The sequence below is a fragment of the Oncorhynchus masou genome, chromosome 15 (assembly GCF_036934945.1).
Source record: "Oncorhynchus masou masou isolate Uvic2021 chromosome 15, UVic_Omas_1.1, whole genome shotgun sequence".
Classification (NCBI taxonomy): domain Eukaryota; kingdom Metazoa; phylum Chordata; class Actinopteri; order Salmoniformes; family Salmonidae; genus Oncorhynchus; species Oncorhynchus masou.
This window is the reverse complement of record NC_088226.1, coordinates 38266821-38284894: the sequence shown is the minus strand read 5'-3', so window position 1 is coordinate 38284894 and position 18074 is coordinate 38266821. Positions and strand designations below refer to the sequence as shown.

The 18074-nt window shown below is 42.7% G+C and overlaps 3 protein-coding genes across 9 annotated transcripts in view; 1 reads left to right on the top strand and 2 right to left on the bottom strand.

Annotated features, from left to right (window-relative positions):
* Window positions 1–689, top strand: part of LOC135556226 (exocyst complex component 2-like) — a 94074-nt gene extending 93385 nt beyond the window's left edge. For all 5 annotated transcript variants that reach the window (XM_064989242.1, XM_064989241.1, XM_064989244.1 and 2 more), the window contains one exon: window positions 102–689. In XM_064989242.1, coding sequence (XP_064845314.1) covers window positions 102–195 — 94 coding nt within the window. In that variant the 3' untranslated portion in view covers window positions 196–689. The remainder of the gene's footprint in view (window positions 1–101) is intronic.
* Window positions 690–2271: 1582 nt separating this feature from the next.
* irf4l (interferon regulatory factor 4 like) lies at window positions 2272–8023 on the bottom strand. Of its 3 annotated transcripts, none has more exons than XM_064989238.1 (9): window positions 7833–8023; window positions 7382–7584; window positions 6314–6500; window positions 5741–5823; window positions 5280–5424; window positions 4905–5006; window positions 4350–4730; window positions 3643–3752; window positions 2272–3370 (listed from the first exon to the last, which is right to left on the bottom strand). In XM_064989238.1, the coding sequence occupies exons 2-9, from the start codon at window positions 7580–7582 to the stop codon at window positions 3188–3190; spliced, it is 1392 nt and encodes a 463-aa protein (XP_064845310.1). In that variant the 5' UTR covers window positions 7583–7584; window positions 7833–8023; the 3' UTR covers window positions 2272–3187. The 3 variants fall into 3 exon arrangements, with proteins under 3 accessions (XP_064845310.1, XP_064845308.1, XP_064845309.1); XM_064989236.1 differs by having other exon boundaries at window positions 2273–3370; window positions 5741–5838; window positions 7833–8022; XM_064989237.1 differs by having other exon boundaries at window positions 2469–3370; window positions 5741–5838; window positions 7909–8022.
* Window positions 8024–8940: 917 nt separating this feature from the next.
* LOC135555092 (dual specificity protein phosphatase 22-B-like) lies at window positions 8941–17402 on the bottom strand. The gene is made up of 7 exons (XM_064987456.1): window positions 17382–17402; window positions 17127–17160; window positions 15093–15175; window positions 9979–10028; window positions 9733–9807; window positions 9475–9646; window positions 8941–9232 (listed from the first exon to the last, which is right to left on the bottom strand). Exons 1-7 carry the CDS (start codon window positions 17400–17402, stop codon window positions 9080–9082), a joined length of 588 nt encoding a protein of 195 aa, XP_064843528.1. The 3' UTR covers window positions 8941–9079.
* Between the last annotated feature and the right edge of the window lie 672 nt (window positions 17403–18074).

The window sequence follows — 18074 nt, the reverse complement described above, 5'->3', positions numbered from 1 at the left end:
CATGATGAAAAATGCCAACCTGCACAGTATAGTGGGGATGATTCCACCTCTTATTTTCCCTCTGTCTCTTGTCTTCTCCCTCCCTCTCTCTCTCTCTCTAGGTTACTGGAGGAGCTGCTGAATAAGTTTAAGAGCAGTATGCAGCTCCAGCTCACCTGTTTCCAGCCCTCTAATGTCCAGCCTGTCAAGAGATGAGTCTGTACAATGTCTCTTCAACATTAATATAATGGCACTATAGTATCTCTATCTATCAAATATGTGCAATGCCTATTTACTTGCACCGATAAACTCTCGTAGCTTTTTGTTAAATTGTTATAAGATCTAGAATGGAAATTAGCACACTGGTCTTTTTCACGCTAATCTCTTTTTTAATCTTAGATATGTACATTCATTTTCTGAGTTCATCTCATAGTTAATCTGGGCAGCCCCTCTACTGTGGAATCATGCTAATTATGCTATTGTTAGATGGCCACTCATCTAGAAATCAGCATCCCAGTCCCTTGTAGGCAAGCTAGGTCATGCTAGCCTGGTGTTTGAGACAAGACTGTCTCTCTTCTACTGAGAAACCAGTCAACATATGTGGTCCCTGATTTCTGTATGTTCATAAAGAAACTGCACATGGTCATTATTATGCTCTGTCCTCTTATTACCGTCTCAATTGCCAAATAAAGACACATTTATATTATTTATGTTCTTGTAACCAGCCACATTTGTGACAGTGAAAGAGAGAGCATATAGTCATCTCTGTCCCATAGACGGTAGGGCCTCAGCCGCGCAACAGTACGTTAATAGCCAAAACAGTCACCTCTGGCGGTTGTTGTACTGACAGTTCACGCAATGTCTGGCACACTAGAGTCTGGGGTCGGGCCGGCTAGGGTATTGGTGGGGCGGGGTGGGGAGTGGTCTATGTTAACTCCTTAGTTACTGGCTATAAACCAAAATGTTGCACAGAGATTCGGTTGTAGGTGTGAGGAGTTAGCAATTACTGAACTGCGATGGATGGTTGCGGTTTTGAAGTGTGTGTGGTCGTATGCCAGACGTAGTAGTAGTAGTAGTAGTAGACGAAGGCTGCCACACCCATGACTCGTGGGATTATCAGAGGGCGCGTCCCTAGAACCGGCACTGTGGGATTTTATCACAAAATATTGTAACATTTTACACACGGACATGACTGATTATGAAAACATCACTCATTACGAGACAACTCAACACAAAACATGATGGGGACTTGATAACCTACCAGAAATCAACTAGCTCTAACCAAAAAATGCTAATAAAAGATCATGAGATTGAAATTTTTTACAACAATATGTAAGTTTTAGTTTTTTATTATTATTAGACAATAATTTGCCATATTATTCTTGTTACTGTATATTGTTTTTTTTGGGGGGGTGGTCGGTTTTGGGGACACTTGAAAAGGAGATTTCGTCCTGCTTAAAATTTTGAATAAGTAAATGTTCTTATCGACAAAACAAACCCAAAAACATGCCAATTTTCTTATTGCCACTATCGACTGTTTCAGACAAGTCAAACCTCACATTTCTTAATGTAGGCTACATTATCAACAGCAGCAGCCCATTTTTTTCTAAGGCCAGGCAGGGGGAAAGTCATTTAGACAGGGTGTTTTGATTGTCTGTTCTAAACTTAGCTCTGTCTCTGTAGTGTCCACCCACGGATTCATTCACAACAGCAGTAGGTTCAAAGCCCTCAGGTCTCATCCTTCTTCCACCGGTAGACTGTTTACAGCAATAGAGAGGTGAGGAGGGGAGTTTTACACCGCACTTCTGTTCCATCCGGGACGCCGCAGGTCGAGAGGACCAGGCCTATCAATCAAAACATGTTTACATTGATCTCATTCTCTGAAATGGGTGATATTGACACTGGCAGTAGGTAGAGGGATATTTGTAGGTAGATGGTAGAGCGGAAAGTGTCAGGCAAACCAGTTGGTTATCTGTGTTGATTAATATCAAAAATCTGTTATTTTGCCATTGTATGTTTTCTCATTTATTTAAGTTGGCTGCATGTGTGCACATTTTTCTGTGTGATTTACATTGACAGCCATTTCTCCTCCATAAGGTATTACGTGGTATCAAGTGGCGTCATCAGCCTTGTTTACCTTATCAGACCGTGGAGAAGTAACCACACAGATGTGTCACTCATTCTGGGGTTTTCACTATTCTTCCATGGAAGTTAAAATGTTGTTTGGCATGTCAAAGGCACCCCAGGAAACAGTTCTAAACCCTCTTCAGTTCTAATGCCTCTCTGGGGCGGAAAGAGTGGCCGACCTCTTCCTCCTCCCCTGGTGATGTCATCACCCATTGTTTATGACCGCGTTCTCCTGCGAGTGTGTTTGATGAACCAGCATCATCCTGCATCTGAACCAGGCTTCCTGTACACACACAAAGGATGTCACTTCTCACAAATCCCTTATCTAACACGAGCCCTCTTTCTATTCATTTGATGTGTGTCTCAAAACATGCAAAGTTTTTTTTTGCTTAAAACATTTTAATTATTCCATTACAAAACATTCCCCAATGTATGACACAGTGAGCCAATCCAAAGGTTCGGCATGCTCGTACGTGTTTCAGTGTGGTCGAATCTCAGTGGTAGTCTTTGGTCATCTCTGAACTGCAGTATTTATGATTTGAGGAAATGTGATGCTATACACTAGAAGTAACAGGGCAAATGTATTTACAGAAGAAAGCATGTCAACATCAGCATGGCCATACTACACACGATCATACAATAAAACGCAGATACAAAAACACACACACACACATGACTCTAGAGCATGTCAATACAATCACTACAGCTGTCAGTTCTGTTGTCACAAAGTGGACCTTGCAAAACGGCGGTCAAGTTTGAGTCTTTAAGGCCAAAGGATGGCTCCCTGAGAGTAGGTGAAATACAGTTTGATCCATAAGAATTTGGGGTGTTGACTCCCTTACAACACATATCTACAGCATACAACTATCTGTTAGTCTCTTCAGTGGTCCCAGTGTATGTTCCCCCATGGCCTGGTTAAGTTCAGTTTGGCTTGGATGGGCATAGTTCTGCTTCAGCTTTAATGGAAATGTGTGATCCAGAGTACAGTGTGACAACTCTTTCCTCGGCTCCCCAGGCTCTCCCTCTCTTCTCTCCCCATGTCCTGCACCGCAGTCTGACTGATCAGAGATGGTCAGATTAGTCAGTCCTGCAGGGTGTTGCTATGGTGATGTGTGATGACCCTCTGGTAGTCCTCGGTTATGGAAGGGGTCATGCTGTGTTCCGTGACACCAGGGAGAGGGAGGTCGTAGCTGCGGTAGTAGTGTCCGCTGGACTGCTGGTGCTGGGTGTAGTACAGCAGCTGCCTGGCAAACATGGGTTCCACCTGCAGGAGTGGAGGGGAACAGCAGAGATTACTACTGGTGTCACAGAGGTGGTGGTGGTAAGGGGGTTAGGTGGTGAGATAGAAGGGGAACTGTACTGTAAGTGCTATGTATGAGTGTGGGTGTTACAAGGAATCCAACTGATATTTTGTGAGAGATAGATGGAGGTTACGGAGTATATAGAGGGTCAGGATTAGTTGATGGGGTGTGAGTAAAGTAGAGGGGCATTGAAGACAGGTAAAGGTCATGTTGATGTTAGGGGATGGTTCTATACCTGTACAGTGAGGGTCCTCTGTCTCTGGGGATCCAGACACTCGTCTCCGAAGCTCAGCAGCACCTGTAGACGTGGAGGGGGCCGACAGTGGAGGGCATAGCCCTGCAACTCTGGTAGACAGAGAGAAATAGAGGTTAATAGGGTCTAGATGGTCAGGTTATGTACAGAGGAACGGCATGGAGAGGGGCGACTGGAGGGAATAACCCTGCAGGTCTGAGATAGCAGGGGGGAGGAGGAGAAAGAGAGGGGTGGTAGAGAAAATTGATTGTAGCTCTGAGAGATGGAAGTAGAGAGGGATTCAATCTAGAGGATAGGGTTGGGTAGAGAAGTTTGCAAGGAGGGGACATTGGGTCGATAAAGGGTTAATTAATTTTGACCAATGCGAATTCCTATGAATTGGTGTGGTGGTGACTTTAGAGGTCATGTGACTGGGTGGAAAGTCCTGTGACAATATGCAAATTAACCCAATCAGGCTGAACACATCTGTGGTAGGGCAAGGTGGGCGGGGATGAGGTCACATGACTGTATAATGTCCTATTCTTAAAAGTGTGTGGTGGGGTGTATGGAGGCAAGCTCAACATAATATTTACAGGAAAGGAGGATGTGTCTGCTTCCTGTCCACGACAAGGAAACAGCATGACAACAGTGCGGTTTAGTTTGCCAGTGAATGAGATGTGTGCGCCTGCCTGCAGTTTACGTTAACTTACCTGTGAGGTAGTCCTGTGTGTGCAGTAGTTTACAGGTGTGTTCTCTCTCCAGCTTGTTGGGTTTGTCTACATAGGATGATAACCCTCCCTCCCAGAACACTCTCTCCTGGCACAGCCGCCGGGCGTAGAGGCCGTCTGGGGCCATCCACAGTAGCACGCCCCTCTCCAGGGGACAACTAGGGGGGCTAGGAGGACACTCCTCCCCCCTCCCCAGGGCTGGGAGGCTGTCCAGGGGTAGGGGCACCAGGTCTGGACCCACAGTGGGGGAATAAAGCTTTTCGTCTGGGGAGCAGGGAGCGATGCGACAGCCCTCTGGACTGGAGGTGGTCACCTCCCTCCACAGAGAGTCCCGGTAAAACACTGACACATGTAACCGCATATCTGCGGTGGAGGAAGGAGTACAGGTAAGAGAAACAGCATAAAAATCAGAGTATTTAGCTAACTCTTGGAATACAGTATAAATTTGCCTTAAGTATAATGCGCAATTACGTGGACTAAATTATAATTTGTAAGTCAACATTGAAGTAAATAAGCGTGTGTATGTGTGTACTGTACCTGAGAGTGCCTCTGCTGATCTCATGCTGGTGTCCAGTGTGAAGGGAGAGGGCTGGGCGTCAGTAGCGCTGTAGGTGTAGAAGGACCCTGTGATCTGGTACCCTGCAAACACAGAGAGACAGGACCTCAATAAAGGCACGTATTCCAACACACCAGAAAAGCATACACGCAAACATCATGAGCCTGAATCGACAATCACACATTGAGGTCAATGGAAGACTTACACACAAAAAAGTGAGTTATTTGAGCAGATGTCAAGTTAGGGTTTAGGCCAATGACAGCCCTTTGCATAACTGCAGATACATAACAGCTGCATAGCCTACATTAGATTCTACCACACAAGTAAAAAAATATGTGCTGTGGTATTAGGCCTACCGTTGTCCATGCTGGGCCCCTGGGCCCAGGATAGGCTGCGTGAGGGGTAGGGGCACTGGGCATAGGGCAGCTCAGGAAGAGAGGCCTGCTCTGGAAGATAGTCCTTCATCCAGCCTCGCTCTGTACTGGGCATGTACCCAGGCATCTATAGAGAAAGAGATACCTGTCAGTCAAACAATCACCTCTACACACGGGACCAACTATGATTCAGAATATGAATGGAATAGGAAGTATCACTAAGACTGGGCTCATGTGATATTGTGCACTAATCACTCAATGTGCATACTAGTGTGTCTGTGTGAGTTCATGCCTGAAAGGGTGGGTTCTGAGTCCCTCGTCATGTGATGTTGATGACACACGCCAATCCATGCAGCTGTTCCCTTCACTCACTAACACACACAGACACACACACGTAAACAAAACCCCTAAAGAGGTGAGAGTTTACAGACTACCATAATTACCTGTGTCTGCAGGGCGGGGTATGAGGGCAGCATGGGGTAACTCAGAGGACTCAGGGGGCTGCCACCATCCTCCTGTTTGGATCCTGATAGCAAGAAATCTGTTACATAGGAGTAATAATTTAAACACACGCCACATGAGTAGTCACACAGACATTCAACGGCACTCTTAAATTATGAGAGGGTAGATAGTAGTTTGTAATTACACATGAATAATCAAGACTTTATCATAAAAGTTCATAATGAATATGAAATATCAGAGAAAGCAAATGGATGCCAAAGTCAGCCTGATTTTCCAGTATACTGAAATGTTTCTATTGTTTCTATTATTTGCACATAAGTCACTGGCCCCTATCAAAACCTGCTGGGGCATTCAGTGCATGGGTGCCATCTGTGTTTCCTTCTGATAGTAGTGCATATAATAAAAACGTACATATATGGAAGCCGATTCAATAACTTTCTATAGGTTTTTCCACACATTTCATCATTTGAATTAATTATAAACTGCAACGTAAAATTACATCATGAATCCTAGGCCACTATATTTAAAGTAAATGCTAAATAAATTAAACTGACGCTTCTTGGCGCACTCCGGGATGATCCGGTAGACTTTGTATGGGTCTGAGATGTCCAGCTGACTTCGCTGCACGAGCTCCTCGAAGTCGTTACTTTTGTTGAGCGCGCACCGCAGGCGAGTCTTCCACGTTGGCGGGTCCAGTTTGTCGATGCCCTCCCGAAACTTGCCTTTAAACAGCGCCCAAGCCTGCAGAAAAGTCACATAAAACGGAGTCGTCAGACACGGGTAATGAGTCACCGGTGCCGTTGTGCATAAATTTGTAAATCCTATGCATAATGGGTTTGGCACCTCAACCTACCCAAAGCTTAGTGGAAGTTAGTAGTTGTAGCAGTAGCTTTTATTAGTTGATGGCCAAGTAGTTGTAAAACAACTTTTTTATGGTGTTAATTAAAGTTTTTTATTATTATTTCATTGTTATTATTACAAGACAGTAGTTGCTATATTTTTCTTGTTACTAAGTATTTAAAATATATATTTATATTTGGACACTTGAAAACGAGATGCTACCGCTACAACTAAGTCTGTTATCTAACCTGTTGCCTAGTCACTTTACACCTACTTTTTTTACATAGCTACCTCAATTACCCCGTACCTCTGCACATCGACTCGGTACTGTTACTTCCTGTATATAGGCATGTTATTTTTACTCGTTATTGTTATTCACTGTGCATTTTTTCCTCGTGTCATTTATTTTTTATTTTTTTTATCTTTATTTTTAACTCTGTGTTGTTGGGAAATGACCCATAAGTAAGCATTTCACTGTTAATCTACACCTGTTGTTTACGAAGCATGTTACAAATAACATTTGATTTGATTCAAGTTATTTTATCCTGCACAAATTTCAAATAAATAAAAAGCACCTACTTAACTCATCACTAAACTAATTGTACTGTGTGTAGCTCCTTGTGTGGCTCAAATGTATGCACTCACTACTGTAAGTAGCACTGAAGAAGAGTGTCTGCTAAAATATTAAAATGTAATAGCCTACACATCTCTCGCACATGCAGTGTGTAAATGCAGAATGTTGGAGACATTCATTCGAGGCCCCGTACCATACAGTAGCCTACCTTGAAGAGAGCGGCATCCTCGTCCCGGTTGTAGTCCTGCTTGCCCGCGTGCTTCCATGGTATCCTGAAGATGCTCTTTTCTTCGTTCTCCCAGACCAGGCCCTGGTACTTCCCGGTATCCACCTGCTCGATTAGCCACGAGCGGAGCTTTCCGTTCCCACAGCTCACCGTAGACATCCCGTAGTCCGACTCAGGGTTCATCTCTAGCCAAGAGACAGGTGCATGGTCAGGACAGTATAGGCCATATTGGTAAATATTATAGAGACTAAGATATTTAGACTACAAAGTATCCATAACACATGCATTTGCCTAAAAATATCTGCGAAAATGTTATTGCTGGAGTTTTTTGTGACAAATTGCTTGCGTATACGAAAACTGCATACCAATTATGTAAATTTTATTCAAATAATTTAAGAATAGGCTACATTCATACATACTTTTGAACACTTACTTGCATGTAAACGTATTTCTTTGCTGCAGGTAGCCTATAGATTTGAGCGGGAGCAGAGCAAATGTCCTTGACTTACCGCTGAAACTCGAAACCCCTTTGAGTTTTGAAATCAATCAGTCTTGAAAGATCATAATGCAGCGTGACAACTCAACTTAAATCAGTTGTAGATGGGGGCGGGGCGAAATGAAGTCGAGCGTGGATGCTGGGCTGTTCGCTTCTGTGAACCTTCATGCTGCGCATGCCTCCCGTAAACGGCAGGGGAAACCCTCGCGAACGTCAGTCGCAGAAAAAGACACCCGCAACGCTGGAAAGTGGAGCAATCTGTTCACCAGTCGAGAGCAAAGCAATTCTTTGAAATTATATAAACCAATGATATAGGCTAATTCTACATCCTGTCACGGAAAGCCTAAGTCTATATTATTTTCATGATAAAATCTGTCTCCGATAGGCTATAGATGAAGGCTATAAATCGAAATCCAACTTTCAAATAAAGACCCAACAAACTTAATCAGAGACCAATTTTTTAATAAGTAACCTATGTAATCATTATAATTCCTAAAGTCATAGGCTATTTATCATTGTGATAAAGAATATTGCCTAGTGGGGATAACATGAAAATGTGGCTGTGCTTGGTGATATTGCCTAACTTTATCCACCTCTATATGCATGGTAACAGTAGACACATTTTAAGTGCTTTTTATATGCCATGGTCAAGAAAAATCAATCAAAATTTCTGTCGGTCTACAAAGATACAGTGCTGCGTTTCACATAACCTTTAGGCCTATGAATATACAGAGATGTATTCCTCGTAATAGGCTAAACACAAAGCACACACATACACAAACCCACACACGCCACACTCAGAGGGGGGGGAGTGTGTATGGACAGGAGTGGGGGAGATGATAGAAGTTAGTGGTTTACTCTCTCTCTCTCTCTCTGTGTGTAATGTCGGCTTGTAATGTATCTTTCCTGAGCATTCAGATTGACTGCTCTTGCATGTCTTTTGACTGTTAAGGGAGAGCAAGAACCCAGTCGCACACAGGGACCACTGAGAAATCCCCCTCATGACAACCTGTACATTTTTTTTTTGTAATCAACATTTTCCAGTTGGTCTAACCTACAGTTGGTTGAACTGAATAAGAAACTCAGTCCCACCAATATATATTGAAGTCAGAAACAGTGATTGGCTGGGCATTGGGTGAGTGACAGCTGTCTGGCATGGGCTGAGCAGGCAGGAGACCATGGGGTCATGTGTTGCTGGTGGCTAGCTGAGCCGCCGTTGCCGTGGCCGTTGCTATGGACTCACTGATGGCCTGAGACTTCTGCCACAGAAGGGCTCTGATCTCCTCTTCATCATTAAAATGGTTCTCCTTATACCTGTCCTTAAACCATTCCCTATACTGAGGACAGAGAAGGAGACCGGAGAGAGTGTCAGAAGCGTGGGAGAGTTGAGAGGAGGAGAGAGTCAAGAGAGGGAAAGATGAGAGGGAGCAGAAAAAGACATTGATTGAGAGAAGACCCAGGAGAGAGTAGAGAACTTATGTGATAGCGATTGTGTGAGAGAGATAAGAGGAGGAGAGAGAGAGAGAGGTAATACTCAGTGGGTTAAGAAGAGAGAGAGTGAAAGAAGACTGTCACTGACCTGTGCCAACTCTAGATTCTCAAAGTCCTCTAGCTGCCTTAAGAACCCCACGTTAGGTCCAGCACACGGCCGTACCACCCTCACCGCAGCTAACGACTCCACCCAGCCTCGCCCAGTAACTGTCATGATGTACACCACCACCAACGTAACGCTGCGAGACACACCTGCAACACTGGGAACACATCAGTCAATCAATTACAAAAATTAGAATGTCATCGATACATTCAATCAAATATCAGTACATAAAAAAATTCTCACCAGTGGACCAGGCAGCCTTTCCCTTTGAGTCTGGACTCGTGGATGAAAATGATGCTGTCCTTAAAAAACTGGGTCCTGAAGACAGACATAAAGCTTGGACTAGGGCTGCGGTTTGAGCTAATAAACGATCATTTAGGGGATATAAAGTCGCGTGACGTTCCTCATTTGTTAATTAACCACGCAAACACACCAGCGCACCTGGCGCGTACACACACATCGCACGTGCATGCAAACACAGACACTTACAGGTTTTGTTTGGAGGCATCCGCAGCAGGGATGCAGAGGTATTTCATCTCCTGTGGAAGAGGACAACTGGAGCTGAACAACAAGCCCAACAACATGTAAAACATTGACATACCCAATTGGGCATTTGACATGATGCATTTGGGTCTATAAACACTGTGTCGTACTGCAGTATGCCAACATACTATATCTAGTGATGAGGCTCTTTTATCACTTCAGTTTGAACTCTGTGGTGTTGGGGTCTTCTGCTCTCTTCCTCTTTCAGGTCCTAACAAGGGACAAACCCCATGCAGTAGCGCATCATGACAATACAGGTTTACTCTCTCTCTCTGTGTGTGTGTGTGTGTGTGTGTGTGTGTGTGTGTGTGTGTGTGTGTGTGTGTGTGTGTGTGTGTGTGTGTGTGTGTGTGTGTGTGTGTGTGTGTGTGTGGTGAATGTGCACCTGACAGCTGATGGTGAAACATGGCCTCAGCAGGCAGAAACGAACCGTCACGTTATGACTGCGCCTCGGCAAAAAAAGAACCTCTGCGATATAGAGAGCCACGGTAGTCCTCCAACTGGACAGGTCAGACAGACAGACAGCCGCCCAGTAGAACACAGTTGGGAGCAGTCCCAAATCTAATTTCGACTTGATATTTTCTAATAAACTCATCTCAACTGGTCACCCAAACAATGAGTCATCACAATCAGCGTAGCTACCCACAACACAACACTGTCAAGATCAATAATCATCAAAGCAATTTGTCATGACCGCAATTTACCACACAACTCTAACCAAAACTGTGTGCAACGAATTAGATTTAGAAAAATACACCGCAATTAATACATAGAATACTAATCCTGAGAAACATTACCAATTTCTGCGAAAATTGCCCATGTCAACTTCACCAGGTTGTTAACTAACCTCTTCCCTCTTCAAAACTACAGAGCCATCTTTGCAGGAATCAATTAGTACAACCATACAAGTTGACTGTTGGGTATGCAAATTGACCCTCCATCTGGCGTGCCATTAGTCTGCAAAGAGCTGAGTCATAGAGGCTTGCTTGCTAATCAGTTGATCAGCTGATTTACAGGTAGAATGATAACGCATTCTCTAGTAGTGTGACGACTCGCCGATGCGTTTCAGCTGCATGGCCTTCGACAGGGAATACTCCCTGGTCTCCCTGAAACTTTGTTTCCATTGAACATGCCATACAAATAAAGGCATTTTAGTTAGTTATATGAAGAGTGCCTTGGTCGTCCTTTCTTTTTGATAACCAATTCACCCCTTTTATCAAAGAGCACCTTCTGTCTACCAAAATATACTATTGTGTATCTTAATACTGTATTAGAAGTTGCCATTCTCTCTCCAGCATAATAATAGTGAAAGCACACTACTGTACGCACAACAACTAACTGAGATGCTGTCACAGGCTGATAAAGTGTAAAGAGATTGATACATGGTTTCCAGGCTGGCTTTCAATGAGAAAATATTAAAGTTCAGAGACAATAGTTGTGTTTGTACATAAATATGGTGTATTTGGTATTTTATTGCTTTTCAGTGCAACTGAAACAGCTGCAGTCAACAGCACTGAAGGAAAACTAGTTGCTAACCGCACAGCTCATTTTAGCATTCTCAGTTTGAGATTTGTCCTCTCCCCATCTGTACTTATCTCACACAAACACACCTTTCCCACTCTCTCATATAGAAACATATTTGAACATCCGAATGAAGCCCTATCTGAAAACCCAGATAAACATTTAATACAGTCGTGAAGAGGGCACGACAAAGCCTATTCCCCTTCAGGAAACTAAAAAGATTTGGCATGGGTCCTCAGATCCTCAAAAGAGCAGCAACATTGAGAGCATCCTGACTGGTTGCATCCCTGCCTGGTACGGCAACTGCTCCGCCTCTGACCGAAAGGCACTACAGAGGGTAGTGCGTACGGCACAGTACACCACTGGGGCTAAGCTGCCTGCCATCCAAGACCTCTACACCAGGCGGAATCAGAGGAAGGCCCTAAAAATTGTCAAAGCCCCAGCCACCCCAGTCATAGACTGTTCTCTCTACTACCACACGGCGAGCGGTACCGAAGTGCCAAGTCTAGGACCAAAAGGCTTCTCAACAGTTTTTACCCCCAAGCCATAAGACTCCTGAACAGGTAATCAAATGACTATCCAGACTATTTGCATTGTCCCGCCCTCCCCAACCCCCCCCCCCCAACCCCTCTTTTATGCTGCTGCTCCTCTCTGTTTATCATATATGCATAGTCGCTGTAACTATACATTCATGCACATACTTCCTCAATTAGCCCAACCTACCGGTGCCCCCGCACATTGGCTACCTGGACTATCTGCATTGTGTCCCACCACCCAGCCCCTCTTTACGCTACTGCTACTCTCTGTTGTTCATATATGTATAGTCACTTTAACTATACCTACATGTACATACTACCTCAACTAGCCTGACTAACCAGTGCCTTTATATAGCCTCGCTACTGTTATTTTTCACTGTCTTTTTACTGTTGTTTTTATTTCTTTACTTATCTATTGTTCACCGAATACCTTTTTTTTACTTAAAAATTGCACTGTTGGTTAGATCCTGTAAGTAAGCATTTCACTGTAAGGTCTACACCTGTCGTATTTGGCGCACGTGACAAATAAAGTTTGATTTGATTTCATAGTTGCACTTTCATGTAATTATGAATATGCAGGCAGGTCACCCGTGATACAAGTCAGTATTCAACGTCCATCCATGTTCGAGGATGTCGGGAGATTGTGTGAAAACTGGCCACTAGGGGCAACGGTGAGCACTGTCACCTTCAAGTAAATTTCGGTTTTGCTAGGGTGTTGTGCATGGGCGTAAGTAGTGTTGTTATGTTTGATACCGGAGCTCCGAGGCATGCGTCAAAATTGCTAAGCAGCTAACTTTGAAGCAGTGTGTCATTGCGTGTATCAGTTTATCAGAAGCATTGTTTGATCACGTGCTTTTTCAAATCATGTGTTGCAAAATGCGAGCTCCCACAGATTTTGCTGTGGTTCAAGTGATTTTTTTTTTGTTATTCCAAGCTACTTTCAAACATCGACCTCTAGTGGACACCGTACTTACAAATATAGTTTGGGTTTTGTACAAAACATTTCACCTAACCGGTAGTTTAGCAGGTACATAGAGGAGGGAAGTAAGGAATATTCATGAAGGTATGAGTTTGAATCCTGTTAAAGGCACACTATTTTGAAAATGGTTCTTTCTGCACTGTTGTTCAAATTATTTGCTTTATTTAGTGTAGTATAAGCTTCTGTCTGAAGCATCCTAAATCATGCCTTCGATTCAGTTTTATTAAATAGTGAACTTGAAAGCAAAAAAAGTGTGGTAACTTTACAAGGATTATCCACATGCATTTCAATGTTCATTGCCTTTACTTGCAAACTACAAAATAAAGGGCTACAGCCATGTAACAAAGGTTGAAAACAGGAGAGCGATACACCCAACTCAACATGAGGTAGTGTTAATACTGTGCCAACTCTATGTGATGACATCACAGGGGGGGTAAGGTCACGGTCAACACCAATGTCCATAATAACCATGCTCCCATGAATAGTAATAATACTGTACTGCAGTTAAGTCCACCACCTATTCAGTAGGAATTATTTATATAGTGTCCACTCTATAGCAAAAAGGAAGCATGGTGTAACCCTTACATGTTTTTTTTATTTTTTTAACCAGGCAAGTCAGTTAAGAACAAATTCTTATTTTCAATGACTAGGAACAGTGGGTTAACTGCCTGTTCAGGAGCAGAACGTCAGATTTGTACCTTGTCAGCTTGGGGGTTTGAACTTGCAACCTTCTAGTTACTAGTCCAACGCTCTAACCACTAGGCTACCCTGCCGCCCCCGTACCCATGTACCATTCGAGGTTAATGACTAACCTTAAGAATTATGAGTTTATGCCTAAACTTGACCTTAAACACTTCGATATTTGACATTTGGAACAACTTCGAAATCTGACGTTTCCGAAACATGGATGATCGTCTCATTCTGACGTGAGACTGTTAAAGCTTGTAGGAATATAAGGTTTCAATAATGTCATCAGAAAAGGCAGAAATCTAGCTGCAAAATGATGCATGCATGCCTACATTTTGATTTTTAAAAAAGTGTAGAATAATTTCTACTCACCAACAACTCCACCTTGAGTTGCATAACATGAGGTACACTCTTTAAAAAAAGATGCTATCTAGAACCGAAAAGGGTTCTTTGGCTGTCCCCATAGGATAACCCTTTGAAGAACCCTTTTTGTTTCCAGGTAGAACACTTTCCACATGGTTCTACATGGAACCCAAAAGGGTTCTACCTGGAACCAAAAAGGCTTCTCCTATGGGGACAGCCGAAGAACCCTTTTGGAACCCTTTTTTTCTGAGTGAAGAACCCCATTGTCTTGTGAGTGATACCAGAAGTCTAATACTTTCCATATAACAATTGAAAATGGGGATAGGAAAGTTCGACTTTCAATACAACTTCAGGTTTCTATTTCAGGAGACGTAACAGAGAAGTGTGAATTGGTGACATAATGAACATTGTATGAGTATTTGACTCAGTACACAGCAACAATTACTTATGGGTATTTTCTTTCATCCACAACTATCTGAGAACCATTATTATACAGGCATTGAGGCGTAGAACCTTTGACTAGAATACACTGTTTACAAAACACATAGAAAGAACAGAACACTTTCCAACTGTCACAATGTAATGATTATATCAAGTTCAGCCCTTGTATTGCTATTGGCGAAATGACTGTGATCAAGTGGGATTAAGTGGGTGTTAGTTATTCAAGATCAAGCATAGCCTCCCAAGGTTATTATATAAGTAGAGTAGGATCAAAAATGATCTATACTTATCGTTCCATTCAACTACTGCAACCAGATATCATTCCATGCTAATATAACAAGGCAGGCAGTAGACTGACTGGTCAGGTTATACTGCTGATTCTAATATCACACAGGTCATAACTCAAAGGGCTGGTTCCCTGGACACAGATAAAGCATAGTCCTGGACTAATATACAATTTCAATGGAGAATCTCCATCTCCAATCCAGGACTAGGCTTAGTCTGTGTCAGGGGTGGGCAAGGCATAGTCTCACCTCTAGAATGGGGGCAGCGGTGTCATGGATGGAAAGGATGTGGGTGATATTGTGCTTCGCCAACAGCTCCTTGTCCCGCGCATCTGAGAATAGAAGTCATAATAACATAACATATGTCATTTAGGATATGCTTTTATCCAAAGCGATTTACAGTACAGCGAGTCCCAACGTTTTAAGTTTACTGTATGTACATGATCTCTGCAGGAATCGAACCCACAACCCTGGAGTTGCTAGCGCCACACACTTACCAGCTGATAAAAAATCACGTAGGCCCTGTCCTCAAATTACAAAGACCCTAGGCGCCCCTGTCCTAAATAAAGAGTTTTCTGCTCAACAACAACAACAACCAACTCCCCAAGGATCTCCAAGCAAATAAGCTTCTCACAAACAGGTTAGTCTTCATTTGAACTGAAAGAAAAACCGGAAAACCAGTGTTTCTAAAAGAGCACAAAAGCAAGAAACAGTAAATCTTCTAATCAAATTCAGTCTTTAAAAGGAAGCTAAAGGTTCTCTACTTAGGTCAGATGTGCCAAGGGCATGTTTTCTCACACTGGGTTGGTTTACTGAATGGTGAGGTGATATACATATGGACGAGAAAGGACTCAGGAAATTAGGCCCAAGCCTGATTATGAAATGACGTCCCACCCAAACCATGCACAGTGAATTGATATTGGCTGGTGTAATCTATTATATAATAACAATCATCAAATGAATTATTTAGAGCAGGATAGCACACACACACACACACACACACACACACACACACACACACACACACACACACACACACACACACACACACACACACACACACACACACACACACACACACACACACACACACACACACACACACACACACACACACACACACACACACATACAGTGGGAAATTATTGACACCCTTGATAAAAATGAGCAATAATGAATATATAAAATAAATAATTCAAATACTGAGCTGTATTGTATGCACACAAAAAAGGGGAAATTCTGTTATTTTATACTAATCAATTGTAGAGAAAGAGATTTTGTTTAACAAGTAATACTTTTTTTCAAAAAGGTAGGGGTAAAAAGTATTGACACCCCTAAAGATTCTAATAAATAAAGTAGTCAAATGTTAAATATTTGGTCCCATATTCCTTGCACACAATGACAACATCAAGCGTGTGAATCTCCAAACCTATTGGATGCATTTGTGGTTCAGATAGGTTGTGTTTCATTATTTTGTTCCCAATAGAAATTAATGGTAAATAATGTTTTGTGTCATTTTGGAGTCACTTTTATTCTAAATAAGAATATCATTTGTTTCTACATTATACTTCTACATTAATGTGGATGCTACCACGGTTACGGATAATCCTCAATGAATCGTGAATAATACGGAGTGAGAAAGTTACAGAGGGTTAAAGATCATAGCCCCAAGAAATGCTATAACCTCTCCTTCTCGCCATTACCAATAACAGGGGAGGTTCGCATGTCTTGGAGGTATGATCTTTGACCCTCTCTCTCTCATCATTATTAACGATTAATTCAGGATGATCTGTAATCATGGTAGCATCCACATTCATGTAGAAGTGTTCAGGAACATATTCTATTCCTATTTACAATAAAAGTGACTGAACATTTCACAATGCATGATTTACCATTTCTTTCTGTTAAAAAAATCATCTAAAACACAAACAAAACGAACTGCAAATGCCTTTTTTCATCTTTATCAAGGGTGTCAACAATTCCGGACCCAACGGTATATGCTTATTACACAAGCATACAGTCTTATTAAATAAAGACACCCTCATAACTGTGCTTGAGCAGATCTTTGTAGGGACCTGGAGAACTGAACAGCAGGTGTGGGACACCCACTGCTACACACATGCCTTACACACACACACACACACACACACACACACACACACACACACACACACACACACACACACACACACACACACACACACACACACACACACACACACACACACACACACACACACACACACACACACACACACACACACTGTGAGGGAATGACTTTACCTTTGAAGTTTCCCAGATAGAGATCAGGCAGCACCTACATGGTGAAATGCATGTTTATTCTCAAATTATTCTGTATAGCTTATAATAATAAAGAGTCGGCTAATTGTGGCCTATGTACTGCAGTCTATCTTTGAGCCATTGTATTTAACTGAATTTCTATAGCTTATCCTTTCTCACAATCAAAAGCAGATGATGTTATTCCGAGAAAGCGTCGGGACACACACGTGCTCCATTTGACATAATTATTACCGCTACCTTGTTTATTCCATTCCCCATGTCCTGGGAAGAAAATATCCCTCTGCCAGACGCTTCAATCTAATGCTTAAATGTCTTATTCAAAATAGATAGCATAGTAGTCTGAACAGCCTGTTTGAAATGGAGCCAATATTTTCGGGATAATTTATCTCCCAAAAGCAGGTAGCTGGTGCCAAGCCCTCTCAACAGGCAGATAGTAGTCTTTCCTGTCGTGTAGTTTTCAGGCCATTCAATCTTCTCCTGTTCCTAACTCGTTATCTATTTAATGAGATCATGGAAGTTCTCATAGAGTGTGCGTGGCACCGGGTTTGCCCGTTGTGGTTATGGCTGCAGACAGTCGATTCATCTAACTGTTGGTCATTAATAATGACGCAATGTGACCTTAACCCTGCTATGTGACTGTTTTGGTATGTGGCCATCCCGTGGCCACTGCTCTCTGGGGCTAAATATATGTCTCAGTGGAGTGGAGTTAAGATAGACAGAGAGATCCAGGGGGCAGAAGAGGCAAGCCCATATCCCATACCTACAATAGCCTACATAACTCACAGAGCTCCAACAGAGCCCCAATAATCCATCTCTCAGTTGATCTGAACTTTTAACCGTCTACTCACCACAAAGCAAATTCTCCAGTGCTAAATTAACACTGACCATTTTCAATTTGACACTTGGCCAGTGTCTATACAAGTCCACACT

Bases quoted from the DNA above. Each gene is read 5' to 3' on its own strand.
- irf4l (XM_064989236.1), bottom strand. From the start codon at position 7,582: ATGAACCCTGAGTCGGACTACGGGATGTCTACGGTGAGCTGTGGGAAC. The intron at 5,839-6,313 runs GTCAGTTTAATT...CCTATGTAACAG, and splicing joins CCCGGAGTGCGCCAAGAAGC to ATTTCTTGCTATCAGGATCC. The intron at 5,425-5,740 runs GTAATTATGGTA...CTTTCTCTATAG, and splicing joins ACCCCGCCCTGCAGACACAG to ATGCCTGGGTACATGCCCAG.
- LOC135555092 (XM_064987456.1), bottom strand. From the start codon at position 17,402: ATGGGGAATGGAATAAACAAG. The intron at 9,808-9,978 runs GTAAGTGTCTGT...GTCTGTCTTCAG, and splicing joins GATGCCTCCAAACAAAACCT to GACCCAGTTTTTTAAGGACA. The intron at 9,647-9,732 runs GTGAGAATTTTT...ATGTGTTCCCAG, and splicing joins AAAGGCTGCCTGGTCCACTG to TGTTGCAGGTGTGTCTCGCA.